The sequence below is a fragment of the Apodemus sylvaticus genome, chromosome 9 (genome assembly GCF_947179515.1).
Source record: "Apodemus sylvaticus chromosome 9, mApoSyl1.1, whole genome shotgun sequence".
NCBI classification, from domain to species: Eukaryota; Metazoa; Chordata; class Mammalia; order Rodentia; family Muridae; genus Apodemus; species Apodemus sylvaticus.
The window spans coordinates 26228087-26250083 of NC_067480.1; the positions used below are offsets into that span (position 1 = coordinate 26228087).

The window sequence follows — 21997 nt, forward strand, 5'->3', positions numbered from 1 at the left end:
TAAATATAACATGCTACTTGAAGTATTTGCTTATCCAGAAGAGACATACTTAAAACACACTTATCTATATATCTATATATATACTACACACACACACATTATCATGAATAAACATTTATCCATGTCCCCCCAAGCCCAGAATCTTCTTGGGTATTAGACAGCTTATACCTTGGTAAACACTGATTTATGACATCTCCCTTTTAACTACATCAAAATGGGTTTCAGAAGAAGGTTCTCTGGACTGAATTTGTGATGTGGCCTGAACATGAAGAGATCAGGTAGGGCAGACCGTGGGCCTGTGGGAAGGAAAGGATAGGCCTACATCTAATGCTCACAACTGGTAGCTGCTACCAGATGATAAATGCCCTAGGCCCCTTGTCTTTGAGGAAAACAAGAAAAGCTGATGCTGCCCATTGCTTACCATTCTTGGAGACGAATTGCGATGTGACTCCTGCTTCAAACGTGGCAAAGACAGGGCTGTGGTCACTCGTCATGATGTCACTGGTACTGCCTAGAAGGGAGTGAAGGCATTTCTAAGCAGGGATAGAGAAGACCTTTTGACCAAGGTGTGGATGACAAACTCACAGTAGGGAGAAGCTGGGACTTAGGCTGGGGACTCTGAGTCTAGGAAGCAAAGGTGCCTGAACTTGCCTCCTGGGCATTACCATTACCATTGCTGATATCCAGCCTACCCCAGATCTGATCAAATACCTCAGTGTGTCTAGCTGGTACCAAAGAGAAGAAATGAGCTGTCTAAATTTAGTCCAGCCCAGAGGATCAAACAAAGGACTCAGTGGTTTTTTGTTTTGTTTTAGATTTATTTTATGCATATGAGTACACTGTAGTTGTCTTCAAACACACCAGTAGAGGGCATCAGATCCCATTACAGATGGTTGTGAAGCACCATGTGGTTGCTGAGAATTGAACTCAGGATCTCTGGAAGAACAGTCAGTGCTCTTAACCTCTGAGCTACCTATCCAGCCCCGGACTCAGTGTTTTAAGAACTGGGATTTAGGGCATTTGCTATGCAGTGATAGATAGCTGATACACACGATTATGTACAGGGTTCCTTTTTTTGTATTCTAGATATGAATTCTCTTTTCTTTCCCCATATTGGCCTCCTCTATGTCCAACTCCTTAAACCCTTCTACGTGCCGTCTAGCACTCGAAAGAATATTAGCAAATTATGTACATCTTCAGCCTTACATGTAAGGTGGGGTTTCCTTTTTGCCTCTCACATGCTGGGAATGTGTGCGATGTGTACTCTCCTGAGTCTTAGTTACCACTTCCTGATCATCTCCTTTCCCTTTCTTAAAACCTGCACTATGGAGCAGTTCTGAAGGCCAAAGCTGGTGTCTAAAGAGATAGTGGCAATTCTATGAGCCTCTATCACTTGGCTCTCAGCAGAGGCAGCTGACTGGTGGAGTTGGCTCTCGGGACTACAGGATGTGGGAAGAAGGTATCCATACAACAGACTCCATATAGTGCCAGAAAGAGGGTCACAGGGCTGGAGAGACCAGGCGTGGGGCAGACAAGCAGGAAACACTGAGGGAATAGAACTGGTAAAGGCTGGGAAAGGGGTTCTTTCTGGTGTTTTCGTTTGTTTTGCTTGGTTGGTTTGTAAAGTACTTGGGATGGAAGCCAGGACCTTATGCACGGCAGGAAAATACTCTACCCCTGAGCCATATTCAGCTCCTGCCCCACTTTCAGGTTCTGAAGGCAGAGCAGTGCCTTGGCCAAGGCTGTGAGTGTAAAAGATGCTCCTGTGCCACACATCTTCGGCTATATGGAGTTTATCCAGTGAGGCCACTTCTGAGGGACAGAGCTCAAGAGCAGGGAGAGGGGTTTGTAATGCATAAACTATCCCAGGGCAACAGAAGACACATAGGGATGAAGGGACCGGAAACCACCTTCATCTGTGGGACCGGAAACCACCTTCATCTGTGGGACCAGAGAGGGTGGGGACCATAAGGTGGCTGCTGGTCAGTGACAAAATTCTCACAACCTGTCTCCCTACTCCTAGGGTGGTAGGTCTGAGGCTCAGCTGGACAGGTGTGGGCCATCAACTGCCTGTCAGAGGTCTCTGGCCATGGATTGCTCATTTGTGGTTTGTTGTGGGACGAGGGTTGCGTGCTACTACCTGGACGTTTGTGGTTTGTTTTTTTTAAGACTTCCTTTTGTCTTTTAAAGTGTGTGTGTGTGTGTGTGTGTGTGTGTGTGTGTGTGTGTGAAGATGCTCCTGGCAGCTAGAAGTAGAACTTGGATCCTCTGGAGCTGAAATTCCAGGTAGTTGTAAACCACTCAGCGAGTGCGCTGGAAACCAAACTCAGGTCCTTTGGGAGATCAGCAAGTGCTCTTAACTGCTGAGCCAGATCTCCAGCCCCACAGCGAAATACCCATAGGACTCTCTGTGTACAGGCATACTTATTGATATGTATTAGTTTGGACCTCGTGAATACCTGGTAGTTGGTTGTTTTATACATGGTAAAATATCACTTTTATATGGCTTAAACTCAGTCTGGCTCTCTTCAAAAGAATAGTACCTGTACTGGCTAGTTTTGTGTGTCAACTTGACACAGGCTGGAGTTATCACAGAGAAAGGAGTTTCAGTTGGGGAAGTGTGAGGGGCCGCCCGTTGCTCCTGCAAACTCCATTACAAGGTGGCGTTCGCATCTAGCTAAAATGTATCATTAACCGGCGAACAAATCAGTGCGCATGCCTGAAGTGATTTAACGTCCTTCGGTCTCTGCCTACCTCGTGGCGTAATATGGGCTGATGAGCTGCAACCAATTAGGAAGTGCCACGTCCTAGGCGGGCTTACCAGCCTATATAAGGGACGGTTTTTCAGACCGTTGGAGTCTCCGTGGTTGTAAGCTTATGCTCTGCCTCTCAAGAGCCATTAAAGCATTCTACAGAAGGAACCTGAGTGTGCCGCGTCGTTTTGCTGGCGAGACGATAGCGCGGGACAAGGAAGTGCCTTCATGAGATCCAGCTGTGGGGCATTTTCTCAATTAGTGATCAAGTGGGGAGGGCTCTTTGTGGGTGGTACCACCTTTGGGCTGGTGCTCTTGGGTTCTATAAGAGAGCAGGCTGAGCAAGCAAGGGGAAGCAAGCCAGTAAGAAACATCCCTCCATAGCCTCTGCATCAGCTCCTGCTTCCTGACCTGCTTGAGTTCCAGTCCTGACTTCCTTTAGTGATGAACTGCAACATGGAAGTGTAAGCTCAATAAACCCTTTCCTCCCCAACTTGTTTCTTGGTCATGATATTTGTGCAGGAATAGAAACCCTAAGACAGTACCAGAAGGCCCTATTTATGATATTAGGGGAAAAATATTCAACAGCCTTACCCATCTGTGAATGCTGCAAGCTATAGTAACAACGGGCCTGGCAAGATATGGAGATTAATACAGAGACCCACAACTAGTCAACACACAGAGAAAAAGATTATAGATTGCTCAGTTCTAAATGGGACACACGTACCATACCCTCTTCCTCCAAAGCTCAGAGATCATTACAGAAGAGGCAGTAGAAAGACTGAGAGCCAGAGGCAGTAGATACATGCAGTGAGACATTTGTTAAACAGGAGAGCAAACCAAAACAGCGATGACTGCATGTACAAGTCCTGAACAAGATGAGGGACTCATGAAGTCCCGCCCCTCGCTAAAGCGCTCCTGGATATTGATGGCTACTAGGCAAAGACAGGAATTTTCTTCAGGGATTTGGTTCCTAAAAGGTTATCCATGTTCCAGAAGATGCTGCTGTACCCCCCACATACAGACAGTGAACTGAGTTGGGGGAGAGAAAGATAGATAGATAGATAGATAGATAGATAGATAGATAGATAGATAGAGACTACATGAAGTTGGGAGCAGGAGAGCAACTGGACGACAGGAAGTAGGGGGAGTGGATTTGATCAGAGTATATAGACTGTATGAAATTCTCAATTAAAAGAAAAAAGGAGCCGGGCAGTGGTGGTGCACGCCTTTATTCCCAGCTCTCTGGGAGGCAGAGGCAGGCTGATTTCTGAGTTTGAGGCCAGCCTGGTCTACAGAGTGAGTTCCAGGACAGCCAGGGCTGTACAGAGAAACCCTGTCTCGAAAAAAAAGAAAGAAAGAAAGAAAGAAAGAAAGAAAGAAAGAAAGAAAGAAAGAAAAGAAAAGAAAGGAAAAGAAAAGAAAAGAAAAAAGGAAAAAGCAGTGGTTAAATGTGCTTTTTAAGGCTGGGTGGCGGTGGTGGTGTGTACCTTTAATCACAGCCCAAGGGAGGCAGAGGCAGGCAAATCTCTGAGTTCAAGGCCAACCTGGCCTACAGAGAGAGTTTCAGGACAGCCAGGGCTATATAGAGAAACCCTGTCTTGAAAAATAAAAACAAAACAAACAAACAAAAGGTCCTTTCTAAATCAAGTGTCTCTCTGAGCAGGATTTATTACACTTGGGATTTATTATCCCAAGGCAGATAGAGAGGCACCAACTCTTTCAGGACCCTTGATTAGCGCTCCGAGGGGCTCTCTCATCTTATGGACAAGCCGACTGAAGTTCCTTCCTCAGTTTGCCACTGACCTCAGAGCCCCAAACCAAGTCTGCACCCTGCTGCAATCCACTCACCATAGGACTGACAGACCACATGCACCAGCGGATAGGACTTCCAGAGGACTCGGTCGCACCAGGACGGCAAGTTGTACTTCATCTGCAATGCAACATTACAGTTTTAGAGCACAGGTGCTGCTCTCACTGTCACTAGTAGAAACAAAACCACAATATTAGCGAGGACATCCGCCATCATCAAATTCATCTGTCATTGGTTCTTTAGGGAATTTACCTTCAGGTAGCCCTAAACTATTTACAATGTATTTTATTTATTTTATGTGTGTGAGTGCTTTGCCTGCATATATGTATGTGCAAGACATGTGTGCAGTGCCCACAGAGGCCAGAAGAGAGTGTTAGATCCCTGGAGTTGGGGTTACAGTTGGTTGTGAGCAGCCATGTAGGTGCTGGGAACTGAACCCAGGTCCTCTGCAAGAGGATTTTATTGCATCTTCCTTGAACACTGTTCTTTTTCACATGAGCGGCCTTAATAATATATCAATAGTCATTCTGTGATCAGTTTACTTTGACCTGTGGAGTAACTATGGAGAACTATAATGTTCTGAAATTCTAAGTCCTGAAGCAAAGAAACCAGTTTTGCTGGTGGTGTTTTGGAGTCTAGCAGAACTGTGTGTGTCTTTGTTTTTTGTTTGTTTGTTTTTGTCTTTTAAAAGGGCTGTAGATAGAGCAACTTAAAGTCCAAGTTAGTGGCAGTTTTTGTACCAACATATTTTTTTGGAGCCAGTCTCATGCAGTTCAGACCAGCTTCTAACTCACTGTGGTCAAGGATGACCTTGAACTCCTGATCTTCTTGCTTCCTGCTTCTATTTCCTGAGTATTGGGATCAGAGATGGATGGTACCATGCCTGCCTTGATGCTGAGATGGAGTCCAGGGCTCTGTGCACACTAAGTAAAGACTCTGTGGACCAAGTTACATCCCTAGCCCTGGTATGTGCAATCTGATGTTTGTTTTTGCTGCTGTCTGGTTATGTAGGATGCTTCCCACTTCATGGGAACCACCATGGAAGGGTGAGTTGGGCAGAGGAGGTGGGACAGGGCAGGAGAGTTGCTTGGAGGGGGGAGGGGGACTCACCCCTGTCGCTTTCTGCTTTGTGTAGGCATACTTGTCCCGGGTCAGTCTTTCAAATCGATAGGTGGGAGCGAAGGTGATCTCCTCCTCCTCTGAAACAGATGCATGGCCCTCAGTCCGGCTTCCCTAACACCTCCCACTTCCCTCCTCTGCAGACATAACCCCTCCCTTGGTCAGGGTGTTCAGGTGGAGGGAAGATTGAGGGAAAAGACACAAAGGAGAGACAGTGTGCCCTCACCAAAGTGCAGGAAGACCTTCTGTTCCTTCCTCTCCAGGAGCAGCTGGTCGTGGGCCAGAAGATCTGAATACTGCTGTTGCTTGATCTTCTGGATGATGGCCTCTGCCTCCTGGATGGAGACATGCCAGGTCAGACTCTGTCCCTTACCACCCTTCCTAATGACCGCACCAGGGCCCCAGGACCTAGCAGTCTGGGATGATAATTCCTGGCGCCCGATCCCTTTATGAGGATAAGGAAAGCCCGGAAGGGCTGTATTATCACCACAACTAGCTACAGGCTAGTCCAAATTCGCATTGTGGAGCTATTGTTTTTATACACCTGCTTTTAAATGTCATTGTTAGCGACACTTCCAAAGACTGGTAGTACAGCTCCTTTGCTTTCTCTGGCTCTTCTGTGGGAACAAGGACCTCCAGTGGTAAATCCACTAGTGGTCGTGGGGGATTCCTGGCTCTGAGTCTTCTGAGCATCACCCTCCTTGAGACCACCCAGCCTAACTGCAGGAATTGGTGCCATACTGCAGGTCCTTGGGGATGGATTATTCGCTGGCCTTGGGCTCCAGCAGTTCTCGCTCCTGTCTATTTCTCTGTGGCTTTGAGCCCGGCTCTGGGCTCCTGCCCAGGTGAGTGTGGAGCTGTGGCAGTCCTTCCCCTGGAAACTCTTCTCATGCTCCCTCCTGCCTGCTCATTCCCAGGGAGGGAAGATGTCACCTGGGGGTCGCTAGTGAGGAAGGCATGGTGAGCTGGTGGCAGAGCTGCGAGGGTGGCTAGCAGCCCACAGGGGACTGAAGGGCATGGGTCATATGGAAAGATGCTCGGGAGAAAGGGACACCTGAGGTCTAACCTCAACTACGAATGATGCGCAATCTCCTCTCAGCAGCTTTCTCAGCCACTCTGAGTGCTTGACTATGAAACAGGGTCAGCTCCTGCCTTGCTTCCTTTGTCCCTCACAGGACTCGAGTGTGGGATTACATTAAAGTCCCTCAGCGGGAGGGAAACAGGCTGCTAACTCTGATTTCTAGACAGAAGGGCACTCCCGGTTCCACCCCACGTAGTCTCCTGCTTCAGCTTTTATGAGCATGCAAAACAACTGTGTGGGTTCTAGACTCCTGCGGTCACATCTGTCGGTCCCCTTCCACAGGCAGGCAAGCAGTGCTTTAGATCCGCCAGTGACCCCATGATTTGTTGAGATAAGTGAGCTGAGCCCCGAAGATGCCTGCGCTTCCTGATCAAGCTCAGCTGCTGCTGGCTGGCTGGCTGGAGAAACAGTGACCAGGAGCAGCCATAGAAGTCCCAGGGCCAAGCAGACACAAGCAGAAGGGAACTGTAAAGAAAGGCAGAGGCTGCATGGCAGGAGCTGCACTGAGTCCCTGAGAGGAGCTGCTGCCTTAGCCAGGTTCTGAATGTTCACGCGTTTCTCTGATTTTCTGCCCACAGCTGACTCCTGAGAGCCTGTGTCCCCTATGGACAGAGACGGAGTCAAGATGGAGTCAATGGGGTTCCCTCTGTCCCCTATGGACCCAAGATGGAGTCTCCTTACCCAGGTGGGCAGCTCCACACGGTAGTTGAGATCCCCAAGCCAGAAGAGGTGGGTGAAGCGGTGGGTAATGTTAAATGGGCTTAACTTCTTGTCTCCCAGGGCCAGGAACCGCAGGATGTTCATATAGTTTTGATTTCTCCTAATTCGGGAAAACAAGGGCCATCTAGCATGTCTAGTGTGGGTACCATCCTTGCTCTGACGGCAGAAAGTCAGAGGCAACAAGTGGGAAACAGAGACTTAGACTCCAGCTTTGTCCGAGTGGGCTTCTGAGTGTGCCTGGGAAATCCAGCTGGGAACATAGAGTCTAGATACCATGCAGGAATCTACCCCTCACGAAACAGATCAGTAATCGTACTACCTGGCTATGGTCATGACAGAGGCACCTGCAGACAAAATGAGCGTTGAGCTATAGGATGCTCCTGAGGAGTATTTTCCTTTAGAAATGGACCAGGTTCAAGGGGTCTACTATGTTGATGACATCAACATGTTTTCTGTCCTCCAGACAAGAGTCACATACACCTGAGGCCTCTACTGTGCTAACAGTTGTCTTTGCTCAGACAGCAGAGATCCTGAGGGTCCTGAGGCTGGGCAAGCATTGGTGTGGGAGGCTAAGGCTGCCTGGGTGTGTGGAGGGAAGAGCTCCCATTACCTGAGCTTTTTTTCACTTCCAGAAGTCAAGTGGCTGTTGACGAACCCCAAGGAGGTTCCATTGAACATGAAGGACACTCCCACAGCTCCCTTGTTTCCTAAGGAAGGGAGAAAGAAAAGGAGCAGGATGTCAGCCAGGCAGGCTTGCCAAGGGGTCAGAAGCTGAGGTGAGGTAAAGGGTCCTAAAGCTGTTAGCAAGGAGAAAGAGAAGTAAACCGAGGAAAGAGAGGAAACAGATAGGTCAGCGCGGTGGGACATGCCAGTGACAGGCAGGTGGTAGCAGTGTTATGATTTTCTATATAGGAGAAAGGAAGGAGGGTGCTGCCCTCTATTTCTGGGTATGGGGATGTTGGGGGCCATGGTGATGAGCAGAGAGGGACAAGGAGGATTGGAGCAGCCTGGAGCCTTGGGATTTGGGAGGTGTCTCCTCCCCCCAACTGAGTGAATGACTGTCTACTCATGATTAACTCCTGAGGGATCAAAAACATTCACCCCAGACACACACATGCACATATACACCCACATAGACACAGACACACACAGACACACCTAAACACACACATACACACAAACATACAGACACACACAGGTATACACATATACACTCACAGACACACACACACACACATAAACACACATAGACACACATAAACAGACATACAAATACACAGACACACACACAGATACACAAACACACACAAACATACACATAGATATACAAACACACACATAGATATAATCATCACACACATGCCTTGCTGATGTTTTAATTTATTCTACATTAATAGTTCTTAAAATATGCTTCCTAGTCCCACACCTTGCTGATGTTTTAATTTATTCTACATTAGTGGTTCTTAAAGTATATTCCCTAGGCCAACAGAGCAGCCCCAGAGACGGCACTTGAGAGGGAAATACAGTACGACTGAATCACAGAGTCTAGGGCTTAGAAATACGTGCTTGACAAACTCTGGAAGGCAGGGGATGGTAGACATGGGCTTACCACCAACCAAAATGGCATGTATGTTTTTTAAGGGCCGGAGATTATCTGTTTAATTTTGGTGCTGGGGACCTAACCCAGGGCCTTGCATATACTAGGCAAACATTCAGACTGAGTTCTGTAGGAGGAGTGGGGTCCAGGGCCAAGACTAGAGTAAGGCCTGGTTAAGAACATACAGCTGGGGGGCTGGAGAGATGGCTCAGAGGTTAAGGGCACTGACTGCTCTTCTGAAGGTCCTGAGTTCAACTCCCAGCAACCACATGGTGGCTCACAACCATCCCTAATGAGATCCGACTGAAGACAGATCTGAAGACAGTGTACTCATATAAATAATAAATCTTAAAAAAAAAAAAGAGCATACAGCTGTAAGTTTCAATGAGACGTTTGAAGAAATGATGTGCAAGGGCCACTGAGAGAAGCAGGACACCCATACCCGGGGAGAGAAGAAGTCCGTGCAGGGATGCTCTGTAGGAGATGGAGCTCAGACCCACCCCACGACTGCTGTTGGAGCAGGCAAGAAAGGACGAGTGAGTAGAGACAGGACAGTTAGAGCTTTGTCAGCAGAAAAGCACAGGTTCTCAAATGAAGCAATCTTGTGTCTTGTTTTGCTTTGTTTTCTGGGACCCTGTCCTGTCCCCAAAGTCAAAGCTCAGAGACTGATAGCCCCTCCCCCATCATACACAGCCCAGTGTTTGTGTCACATACATACCCTGAGACACTCCCATGCACACAGCCATATGTTGAGAAAATCAGACTCTCACAGGCTCACGTGAAAGACACAGACATACCCACAAGCACAAATATCTGAATACTCAGGGTGTGCTCACATGAACTCACACATACACACACACACATGCATGTTCACACAAACACACAAAAACATCCATTGTTACCTTGCCCAGCTTACCGCCCAATCACACATTCACATGCTCATAAACAGACTTGTGTATCCATAGAGGCCACCTTTGCAGGACCCTGCTCCCCCACATATGTGGTCTGTCCACTTTCATCTGTTTTCCGTGCCCACCTATTCAGCACTGGTCAGTTTCTACTTCCTACAGAAATTCCTATAGACCTCCTATAGACCATGGTCTGATCACAGCCATCTTGTTCATCTCTTCTCTTGAGTGTGGGGACTTTCAAGTACAGCAGCAGAGAGGGATAGTGGCATGTGGCCCATAAGGCCTAAAGTGTCACCACTGGCCCTTTCCAGTGGAAGTTTGCCAGTCCCTATTCTAGATTTGTACTTCTCAAAGTGGGGTCCCTGGACTGGCTGGCACTAATGTCACCTGAAAGCTTGTCAGATCAATGGAAACCATCTGAGACTTACTGAGATAGAACCCACATTTTAGCCAGATTGCCAGATCTGGTATAGACCCTGGAGGGTTTTTTTTTTGCAGGGAAAACCATCTGGATTTGCTAGAGATGAAGGGATCCCAGGAAAGGACTCTCATAGTTTAATCTGGGACATTGCTAAGAGAAGGAAGAGGAGCACACACAGGAATGGATTCTCCTCTCTGCTCACCCAGAGTGTTGGCGATGCCTGTCTTCACGTTGTCAGTGCAAATATGGCTGATCCGATTCTCATGCTCTGGCTTGGCAAGGACCACTATGCGAATGTTCCAGAGGGTATGGATGGCAACCTGGTGGTGGTGGAAGATGATGTTGCAACACAGGGCTGAGGAACACTGTTGGAACCCTGAGCATCTCAAAGGGATTCACCCTAGTTCTCACCCCGAGAAAGACACCCTGTCTGTATTCCCTAACTTTTAGGGAAACTTCTAACAATGCCTAGGAATGAGAGAAAACACCTCCGAGATGAGAACCGGGACTGAAGGGAAGGTGGAGGCCTTAGGACCCTATCAACTTCTGAGGATGGCACTTAATTCACATCTGTGGCTCCGAAAGTGGGGTACTACTGAGCAATCCTGTATATCTTTGGAAGTATCCTGTCTGACTTCTGAGACGCTGTCTCCCCACCCTGGGCCTGGCCAGCTGCTCACTGTTTTAAATGTCATGCTGGTGACTTCTTGCAGGGAGTGCTTGAGTATCTCCAGCCACTCCTTCTCTCCAAGGGGGTCCTCTTGGGTGCCGATTACGTAGATGTCATGGGGGATATAGTCGGCAGAGTCGTCCCGTGTCTTTCCCTGCCCCTTGGAGAGAAACCAGGACGTGATCTTCTTGGGAGGGGGTGCATTACCTTCAACAGCAAAACCCAACACCGAATGAGTCAAAGACAGGTCAGGTCAAGGGCATCAGGGGGATTCAAAACAGGGGAAAAGGAGGACCACATAGTTACAAAAATCACTGGGACAAGTGTCCTAGATGAAGGACTCAGGACTGATACCACCTTACATGTCAGCTATGGGCAGAGCTCGGTGAGATCTTGTTGTAAAGATAGTATTACATTTCACAGAATGGAAAGCCTGGGAGATCCTCTCTGGAGCCCTGATCTAACTGTACAGCTCGCTGGACATGTCCTAGGCTCTAGGGTGTCAGTGACACATGAGATGTGGCCCTATCACTCAGGAGTTTACATTTTAAATGGTGAGTGACACGTCCAGGATGGTGGCTTCTACCCTACAGCCAGGAAACACCAGAGGCTTCCTGGAAGAAAGTTATAGTCAGCCGAGAACTGAGATGATGAGGTGCTCAGAAGAGAAACAGGAGGGGTGCACAACTTTCCCCAGCTTCCATATTGAAAAATGAGTGGGACCAGCTGCCTCAAGGAATGATGGGAAATCTACTTCTGAAAATACCCTAAGGATGGGAAGATATTCTCCCCACGCCCTGAGGAGATCTCTCCTTTGGCCAACTGAGAGACAAGAAGCCAAGAATCCATATAACTATCTCTGCCAAACTCTGCCCCGGGGCTCTCAGTGAAACTCATAGGGAGACCTTCCCACCCTGCCATGTGCAGCAGGGCTCCTGCCTATTGGGCGCCCCCAAGTGTCTTCTGCTGGAAGGGCAGCAATGTGATGACTGCCGTGTCCAACCGAAAGAACTTTTCACAGACAGATAAGAAAACTAGAAAGGTCATTGTGCCACAAGCCTGGACCCCTGCGGGCAAGAGCCTAAGGAATTAATGATAGACTAAGATATCCATTAAATTTAAGTTTCTGGTGGCTGAGTGGTTTTTAGAGTATGCCCCATGCAGTGATTGTTTGTCTAAGATTCAAATTTAACTGAACATCTTTTAATTAAATTCTAGCTCAATATATATGCCAAACATTTAGTATAACTGAAAATTAGTATAATGTACTATTATACATATGTAGTATAATATATGGTAATATATATAATATATATTTAATCCAATATATATTTTATACCTTAGCTTTTATTTCTAAGTACTTATACCAAATGATTATTTCACTCACATATTTACTATATAGAATATATTACCATATATTTAGCATATATATTTTATATATTTTGTTTATTTACTTTTATATTATTTATATGGCATTTAGGACCATTAGGATCTATCCATAGATCCACCTGCCCATCCATTCATCCATTTATTCATCCACTGATCTCTCTCTCCCTTCATTTCTTCCCTAGATAAGCCGGGACAGACTTCTTTATTCCAGGCCTGGGGTTCCTTGGTAAACTGCAGAGTAAGCTACTTTGGCTACTTTTGAGGTGCACTAATCCTAAAGCCTATATTTTACTTCTTCATCATCATCGGACAAAGGTATAATTCTCTAAAGGACGTTGTATACACGGAATTGAGACCAGGACTACGGTTGAGAGACTGAGGTGCCCCCTCGTGCCATTTGCAGGTGCTGAGGCCAGAAGGCGGACCCAAGCAGAGCTGGTGGGAGGGAGTGGGCACAGGGACCCACCCATGTTCCAAGTGCCAATGAAGATGGTGATCATGTCAGGCTCTGGCTGCTCCGAATGCTTGTTCTTCATCTGCTGCAGGAGTTGGCAGAAGCCTTCTCTTTTCTGAGGGAGGAAGGGCAGACACACTTAGCAGGGCCTCCACCTCCCTGCACATTGGCCTCTACAAAGGATGTGGTCAGTTCAAAAAATACTGAGAGGTATTTTCATGTGTGTGTGTGTGTGTGTGTATGTATGTATGTATTATGTATATATATATAAATGAGAGAAGCAACCACCTGAAGAGATGCATTCACAGCCATGCGTATGTTTCTTCTTGAATTGAGCCATTCCACTGCAAGGTTGTGATTTGAAGCAAAAAATGAGGAACTGCACCAAACTATAACCACATCAGGGTGCTGGAGCATGTTCATAGGTAAGGGACTCATATATATATATTTACACACATATACATATATACATAAACATGCAGAGTTTGGCAGATATATATATATATATGGGTGCCCCCCACCCCCAACATATATATATTGAGAGTTTTATGTATATATATAGTATGTATATATATGAGATATGTATATATGTATATATATATATAGAGAGAGAGTTTTAACCTTATGGTGCAGAAGTACTTTATCCACAGAGAGGTGGCCACAGTACATCACTGTCATAAAAAGCCACTTGGTAAAATGGTATGTGTACCACCATTGCAGTAAAAAAAAAAAAAATATGCACGGGGCATGGCCATGCTCCCCTGTAATTCCAGCACTTGGGAGGCTGAGGTAAGAAGACTGCCGTGAGTTCAAGGCCAACCTGTAGTACACAGTGAGCACCAGGCTAGACAGAGCAATACTGCAAAAATCCTGTCTCACAAAAGCCCAAACCAAAGCAAATTGTAAAAATAAACAGTTATGATAATAATCCCTTAACCCGCCTGGAAGGAAAAGTCCAGAGTTGGTTAGCAGTGAGGGCTGTGCTGTTTCTATTTTAAACTTTTAATTATTTTATTTGTTACTTTTTTTTAATGCCAGTGAGACTGAATTACTTATTTGGTGAGAGAAAATGTAAAGAAACCGTGGCCTGTATAGTGGCTCAGTGGTGAAGATATATGCCGTGGAGTGGAGTTCAATCCTTGGGACTCATGTGGAAAAGAGAGAGAGAACCGACTCCTGCTAGCTGTCCTCTGACCTCCACACATGCGCTGTGGCACATGCACGCCCCGCCTCCAAATAAATAAATCCAATATTTTTTAAAAATATTTTTAATAAAACTAAGCAAAGGTAACAGGGCATCTTAAGAAAAGGGCCTCCCTAATCTCTTACACTTATTTTTCCTGTGTTAACAGCACAGCGTGAGACTTGTCTCTCTCTTAGTCTAGAGAGCTGTCCTTAATAGGGTGGCTGGCTTTAAAGGATAACACACAAAATTTCAAGCAGTCCTATGGTGGTTTGAATAAGCTTGACCCAGGGAGTGGCACTATTTGGAGGTGTGGCTTTGTTGGAATAGGTGTGGCCTTATTGGAGGAAGTGTGCCACTGTGGGTGTGAGCTTTAAGACCCTCATCCTAGCTACCTAGAAGTCGGTCTTCTCCTAGTGGCCTTCAGATGAAGATGTAGAACTCTCAGCTCCTTATGCACCATGCCAGCCTAGACACTGCCATGCTCCTGTCTTGATGATAATAGACTGAACCTGTGAACCTATAAGCCAGCCCCAATTAAATATTCTCCTTAGAAGAGCTGCCTTGGTCATGGTGTCTGCTCACAGCAGGAAAACCCTAACTAGGACAAGTGCCAATATGAAAGACCAGATGCGTAATGTCCCTGGTAACAAAGTCAGCAATTTCATACAATTCAACCTCATCATTGTAAATCTCACGATTTCCCACTCTGAGGTCAGCAGCTCATCGTGACATAACAAGAGCTTCTTTATTGAAATCCTTCGTTAACCAGGGATGGCTCAAGAGTCAGTGTCTCAAGCCCATTGAGTTTGCAGCAATGGGGCAGAAATAACTGATTTTGAACCTATGTTCCTGAAGCCCAGAATGCTGCCTAACCATGCGACCTCTCTCTATGTTCTACCATCTGTCTGGACTCTTTTGCCACTGTTTTGCAGGCCATGCCCGCCACTCCACCTTCATATTCACTCCCAGGATGAGTGAAAGGAGATGCCTTGGGAACCTCATGGGGGTTACCTCTGTTAGACTGTACTGGGAGCCCTCCCTTAGCTTGGCTCCAGTGTCTGACACACAGGGTCAACCACACATGCTAAGCTATGCGCCCTCTCTTGTGGGACAGTGGTTGAGCAGGTCTGAGACCCTGGAAAAAACTCACACCTGAGACAGTAGGTGTCTCTCTGCTCCCTGCCACCTGCCATGCTCCCCACATTGGTCTTGGTCGTGTAACCCAAAATAGAAGTCTCCATGCTAATGAGGTGCCTAGAGGCCCTGAGGGGTTAGCCAATGAGCTTCCCTTCCCAGACATTCCTTCCGCAGAAGGTATTTAATTTCTGGTCCACTCTGAGAAATTGGTACACATCCATTTTCCATGATGAACAAGGAACCAGGGACTGTCTCTTTCATTGAGAACAGCCATGGGAAGCATGGAGAAGGCCTTCACCCACAGAGCTGCCGCTTAAGCCTCCCATAGAAAGTCTATCTGCACCCCCAAACAACCACCGCTACCCTTTGTCAATAAGCTAACCCAGAGTTTCCATTCCCCTGGCCCCTGGCCTGTGCCCTCTGCCCCCAACTATGCTCTCAACTCCTCACAATTCAGCCACACACATACCACCCCCCCTCCTCCTCCTCCCAGCCATGTTGCCCATGAAACCCTGACATTTTGTTCCTACTTCTCTGTGCAGTTCTGCAGTGGCAACTGGAGGCCTGGATGGAAATCGGGAAACCTCAACTTTGATCTCTCCCAACTTAGACTGCGTCTTCCCACCCCAGAACAGGGTCTTGGAGTTTCCCTGAAGCCCAACGTGGGCAGCATGGGATAAGCACAGGCAAACTCCTGTGTTTTACCTCCCTAAGCTGCATGTCCCACACCCCAGAGGTAGGGCAGACTGTGGACCCACACTATCTCTCCTTCCATCCATTTTTACTGCTTTTGAGCATGAACAGCAAGACCTCTATGTGGGATTCAGCTTATTTGAGATGACTTCTGAAGTGAGCAATCAAGATGCAGAGAACACACATCTGGATCAGATGAGGCACATCTGCACACATCTGGATCAGATGAGGCACATCCCCACATATGGATCAGATGAGGCACATCTGCACACATCTGGATCAGATAAGGCACACCTAGGGGTTTTCTCATGGTCCGTGGGGCCTTTTCCTCTGTCAAGCAATGATGGTGGAGACATCTTACTTTGGCAGAGCAGGGCAGAGATTAAAAACAGAAGTCAAATAGAAATCACAGGGAAGCGCTGGTCAGGACTCAGAATCAAATCCAGAGCTTACGCTTACCCAAAGCGCTCCTAAATCTACCCAAGAGACACTGTTAATAAAGGCCTCCTGGCAAGCTCAGCACTGGGCATGGAATGTCTCCTTGTACCTGGAAGATAGTACTTGTGATCTTGGGACATTGGAACTAAAGCTCTGCAAGTCCCAGCTAGCCCAGAGCCTGGTCCTTAACTAGCTATGCTCAGCGTCCCAGGTATGAAGAGGGTGCTCTAGAACCCAGGGGGCGAGTGATCACAACCCCTGGCAGCACATCACGGTCCTCAAGGCCCATGTCCCTTCTCGCCCCAGGTTAGATGTCTACTCTCACTTACCTTAGAGTCAGCAAAAACATATTCCTTCCTCAGGATTTTCTCCTTCTCTGACTCCACCAAAATCACCAGCTTGTTCAGGAACTTCTGGGACTTGATGAGCTGCAGGACTTCAGAAGATCAGAAGTTTATTGATGCACACACTTGCTCCTTTATCTGCTATGTCCAATGTCCAATGCACTCTAGCCATCCAAGCCTCAACCTGGCCCCACATCCCGGGCCTAAGCCCTAGGGGCTCACTTTAAAGTGTGGTACCCAGAACCAGCTGGAGTTAGCTTCACTCCACACACCAAGAGGCTCTGAACATCCTTCTCTCCTTCTCCTTCCAGACCACTTCTCCTCCCCACCTCCTCTGTCTTGCTTAATTCATAAAATATTCTCAGAAAAATTGTAGTTTCTTTCCTTTTTTTTTTCTTTTAAATCAAAAATGGAGGGGCTGGGGAGTTGGCTGAGCAGCTAGGAATGCGTACTGTTCTTTCAGAGGACCCGAGTTCAATTCCCAGCACCGGCAACAGGCAGCTCACAACCACCTGTCACCCCAGCTCCAGGAGATGTCTCTGGTCTCTTGGGGCACCTTCATTCACATACCCAGGCACACATGCATACATAATTAAAAATAATAAGGATAAAATTAAAAATGAATCAAATCATTCCGTAAGATTTGTTGGTGGCGGTAATAGAATCCTTCCACTCTGCTCCCTCCAATGTCCTACACCCAGAAGGCAACTGATTTCAAGTTTTCTAATGAACTCTTTTGAACTTTATTCCATGTTTCTTTAAAAAAAAAAGGCATGCATAAGCACCTGGCTTATCATTGTATTTTAGCTACATAAACACTTAATGCTTATGCCACTCTGACTATGACAAGGCTCCTGACAGACTAGTCCTGGCTGTTCTTTTCCAAAGCAACTTAGCTGATGCTGCCATGGACAGTAGGACAGTGGAAGGCCTGTGATTGGACAGGAAAAGGGAGGCGGAGCAAGGGGTGGGGGAGAGATCAGGGTCACAGGAGGAGAGGGAAAGAGAATGGGTCCAATGTGGTGTTATAACAAGGTTAGAATAACTGGGTTAAGGCTTTATCATTATCATTTGGCTCTAGAATTGCTGTATTGGCATCTTGTAAATTGTGATTTTATTGATACATAAATCTGATTGGTTAGTTAAGCATTAACAGTTTTGATTTATTAGGTTACTGTAATGTGGGTCCACCGGTTACAGGGGTTTATGGCGGAGAGAAAACGCAGACGGGATGCTATGGGAGCTAGCTGGGAAAGAATAGCTGGGCTGTGAGAACATGCCGAGCAGGACCCTGCTGGGCAGGGCAGGAAAGATGGCGGGTTCTTTTTTAATATTTCCCACAACAGCTGAGGAACTATTGGCAGTTGGCTGCTGGGAGAAAGAAGGTCAAGCTTCTTACAGACGTTGCTCTGGGTAGTGCCAAGTCCCAGGGGTGGTCTCACACCCATGAGCACATGTCGTCTGTCTTCTGTGTTAGGGTTTTACTGCAGTGAACAGACACCATAACCAAGGCAACTCTTACAAAGACAACATTTAATTGGGGCTGGCTTACAGGTTCAGAGATTCAGTCCATTATCATCAAGGCAGGGACATGGCAGCATCCAGGCAGGCATGGTGCAGGAGGAGCTGAGAGTTCTACATCTTCATCTGAAGGCTGCTAGCAGAATACTGGCTTCTAGGCAGCTAAGACTAGGGTATTAAAGCCCATACCCACAGTGACACACCTACTCCAACAAGGCCACGCCTACCCCAACAGGACCACACCTCCTAATAGTGCCACTCCTTGGGCCAAGCATATACAAACTATCACATGGACTCAGTGAGAGGGCAGGAAATTGGGAGGAGGGAGGGGATGAGGGTGGCTCTGAGAGGAGGTAGAGGAAGGAGTGTGGGGTAGAGTATGGGTACACATTATGTCAGCCTTTCCGGGGTTAATAACTGTACAATGACTATGTTCTTTTCTTTTTTGATGACATGGAGGGACACACTGCACACTGAGCTCCTCTCCTGATTTGTGACTCTCATCCCCATGTGACTAAGCACTCCTCTGCTGTCTGTCCTGTGAGTAAGCACTTTCCCACAGCCTCTAGGTCTGCTGACTTTGAGGCCAGATGGAAACCTTCCTTCTTCAGCACCTTTGTCCTTCTCCTTGGACCCTTCTCTCTCTCATTCTATGTCTCCCTCTCTCTTTGTTTACACCTTCATTCTGGTAACATCTCTAGCAGCTTTCCAACAATTATTTTCTAAAACATGTTTGACTTTCAAATGAGCATATATTAACATAGCCATTCATTGTAATCTTCATTCAAGCACACATTGCTCTTAGATCGGTCCACAGTTACTCTTTGTTGCCCTACCTCTTTTCTGTCTTGGTCCCTTTCTTCCCTAATTGTCCTTTCCTGTCCCTCCCCTCTCCTCCCTCCCTCCCTCTCTCCCTCCCTCTTTCCCTCCCTCCCTCCCTCATCTCTAGTTCCATCCATTTTTTTGGTAAACAGTATCTTGCTGTTCTTCATGGCTGAGTAACACTCATTCCATGATGTACAGGAACATCATCTTCCTTCACGGATGGACACTAAGGTTAGTTCTGTAACTTGACTATAACAAATGTTGCTCTGATAAACACGGGTGTGCCGCTGTCACTGACATTGGTCCCCTGTCTGTGTGTGACTGGTGAAGACTTTCTCTCCTTCTGTCTTTGTCACTCTGCTAACTGTTTCCCTTGCTGGTCAGAGTTTTTTAATTTTATAAAATCCCATTTGTCAATTTTTGCTTTATTTCCTGAGTTATTGGAGGTTTTGTTTTTGTATTAAGAAGTCCTTCCATAGAGCTAGGTCTAGTGGCAGGCACCATAACCAGCACTTGGGAGGTGGAGGCAGGAGGATGAGGAATGGGTGCTTGGGCTACCACTTACCTGACATGCACAGGTCCTTAGATTTCATTCCTGTGACTACAAAACTAATTAGCTAAGCAACCAACCACTTTGAGCACCAAGTCTCTACTGAGAGTCCCCAGTAGACTTGTCACAACTAACAGAGGTGGGGGCATTGAGTGTGTCCACATAACTCTAGTGGAAAAGCTTCTAAGTGCTAACATGGCGTCCCATGCTGAGTACCCACAGAAGCTGGGAATCCCTGATGCATTCTGGATTCTACCTCAGTCAGGAAGAACCTTGGCCTTTCTGCCTTCTCTGTGTGCTGAGCACTTGGGACATGCGTGCGTTCAGTGAGATGTTTTTCTGGATTCTTTGATGAGCTTTTCTTTCTCCTCTTTCCTTTTACTAATGCTTACTGGTATGAACTCCCTGGGCTGGTACATTGATTTAGGAAAGCCTGCTATGTCTGGTGGAGCCTGTCAGGAGGACTGAGTGAGGAAGCCTGTCGTCAGGTCAAGTCTGAAGCCAGCCTGAACTGCATAATGAATTCCACGCCAACTGAGGTTAGCATTGGACTCCACCTCAAAAACCAAAACCAAAACCAAAACCAAAACCAAGGCCACCTTCTAAAAGCTTCCCTCAAGTTTTTACTTTCTGGTTGTTTTTATTCTACTTTGGCAGTGCTAGGGGCCCACATGTGATAGATAAACATTGGACCACAGAGATGTATCTCCAGCCCTTTAAATCTTTTATTTTGAAAACCTGTTTATTTCTTTTGGGATTTTTGAAACATATATAGCCATGGCTGGCTTGAATCCCCGATGCCCTGCCTTTATACAGAGCTATTCTTCCCTTTTCTTTACTCTTTTCTGTTAATTTAAAAATATTTTTTTGCTGGGCAGTGGTGGCGCGGGCCTGTAATCCCAGCACTCTGGTAGGCAGAGGTGGACGGATTCCTGAGTTTGAGGCCAGCCTGGTCTACCGAGTGAGTTCCAGGACAGCCAAGGCTATACAGAGAAACCCTGTCTCGAAAAAACCAAATCCAAGAAAAAATATATTTTTTAAAAAAAAATATTTTTAATTACAAATTCTGTTTTGTTTTTCTTGAGATTACATACATATCTGCGTAGTCCTAACTGTCCTTGAATTCTCTATACAGACTAGCTTGTCCTCAAACTCAGAGAGATCCCCCTGCCTCTGTCTCCTACATGCTGAAATTAAAGGGATTTCTGGCTTTGATTCGAATTTTTATTTTATTTGTACAGGTGTTTGCCTGCATGTACCTGTGCACTAAATGCATGCAGAGCCCACGGAGGTCAGAGGAGAACATATGATCCCCTAGAACTGGGGTTACAGATGGCTGAGAGCTGTCATGTCTGTGCTGGAACCAAACCTGGGTCCCCTGAAAGAACACCCAGTGCTCGTAGCCACCGGGCCGTCTCTCCAGCTTGTTTCATAGGCTCCTGTTCTTCTTCTTCTTTTTTTTTTTTTTTTTTGATTTTTGAATTTGTTTTTTTTTTTGGAGACAGGGTTTCTCTGTGTAGCCCTGGCTGTCCTGGAACTCACTCTGTAGACCAGGCTGGCCTTGAACTCAGACATCTGCCTGCCTCTGCCTCCCAGAGTGCTGGGATTACAGGCATGTGCCACCACTGCCCGGCTAGGCTCCTGTTCTTATTTCTTTTTATCTACATAAACTCATCCCATTGTGTGTTTTGTCTTCTCATTCATTTTTGCCTGGTCCCACTCTTCCTTCATGGGTACAAGCCCATAAGAATAAAGACATGAAGAGAACCATGACCCCAGATCTTGAGACTCTTCCAATTAAATTTAGCCTTCGTGAAGGAGCCACCATTACATTTTTTTGTAAGCTGAAGAGGGGACAGCTGAGACTTGCAGCTATAGGGATGAATTGTGAAATTTCTGGGTTGTGGGTCTGAGATACTCAGCTTTGGCCCTTTCCTGTGATACAAGATGGAACATTGTGTACCTACCCTCACTCAGTGTGGGCTGGAGAGGCTCAGCGGTTAGGAGAATATGTAGCAAGCAGTTTGGTTGCCAGCACCAATGTTGAGCAGCTTACAACTGTAATTCCAGCTCTAGGGGATCCAGAGCCTCTTCTGGCCATCTGCATGTGTGATCGCATGGGTGAGCACACACACAAGCAAGTATGCATGCACACACATGTGAATTAATAAAAGGAAAGTGCAAACACCCTTGGTGTTATGATTGCAGCCGCGTACAATAATGTTCAACTTGCACTATTATTACTCCTTTTCCTTCCTTCCTTCCTTCCTTCCTTCCTTCCTTCCTTCCTTCCTTCCTTCCTCCTTCCCTCCCTTCCTCTCTCCCTCCCTCCTTCCCTCCCCTCCTTCCTTTCTGTTCTTATAACAGGGTCTTAC

General features: G+C 46.7%; 1 protein-coding gene across 1 annotated transcript in view; it reads right to left on the reverse strand.

Moving 5' to 3' along the window:
* Positions 1-21997, reverse strand: part of Inpp5d (inositol polyphosphate-5-phosphatase D) — a 107738-nt gene that overhangs the window by 13116 nt on the left and 72625 nt on the right. Inside the window, exons 10-19 of the mRNA XM_052192474.1 lie at positions 16712-16818; positions 12941-13043; positions 11096-11292; positions 10618-10735; positions 8097-8193; positions 7448-7586; positions 5912-6020; positions 5677-5765; positions 4605-4686; positions 422-511 (exon numbers count right to left, since the gene is read on the reverse strand). Of these exons, the coding sequence (XP_052048434.1) occupies positions 422-511; positions 4605-4686; positions 5677-5765; positions 5912-6020; positions 7448-7586; positions 8097-8193; positions 10618-10735; positions 11096-11292; positions 12941-13043; positions 16712-16818 (1131 nt within the window). The remainder of the gene's footprint in view (positions 1-421; positions 512-4604; positions 4687-5676; positions 5766-5911; positions 6021-7447; positions 7587-8096; positions 8194-10617; positions 10736-11095; positions 11293-12940; positions 13044-16711; positions 16819-21997) is intronic.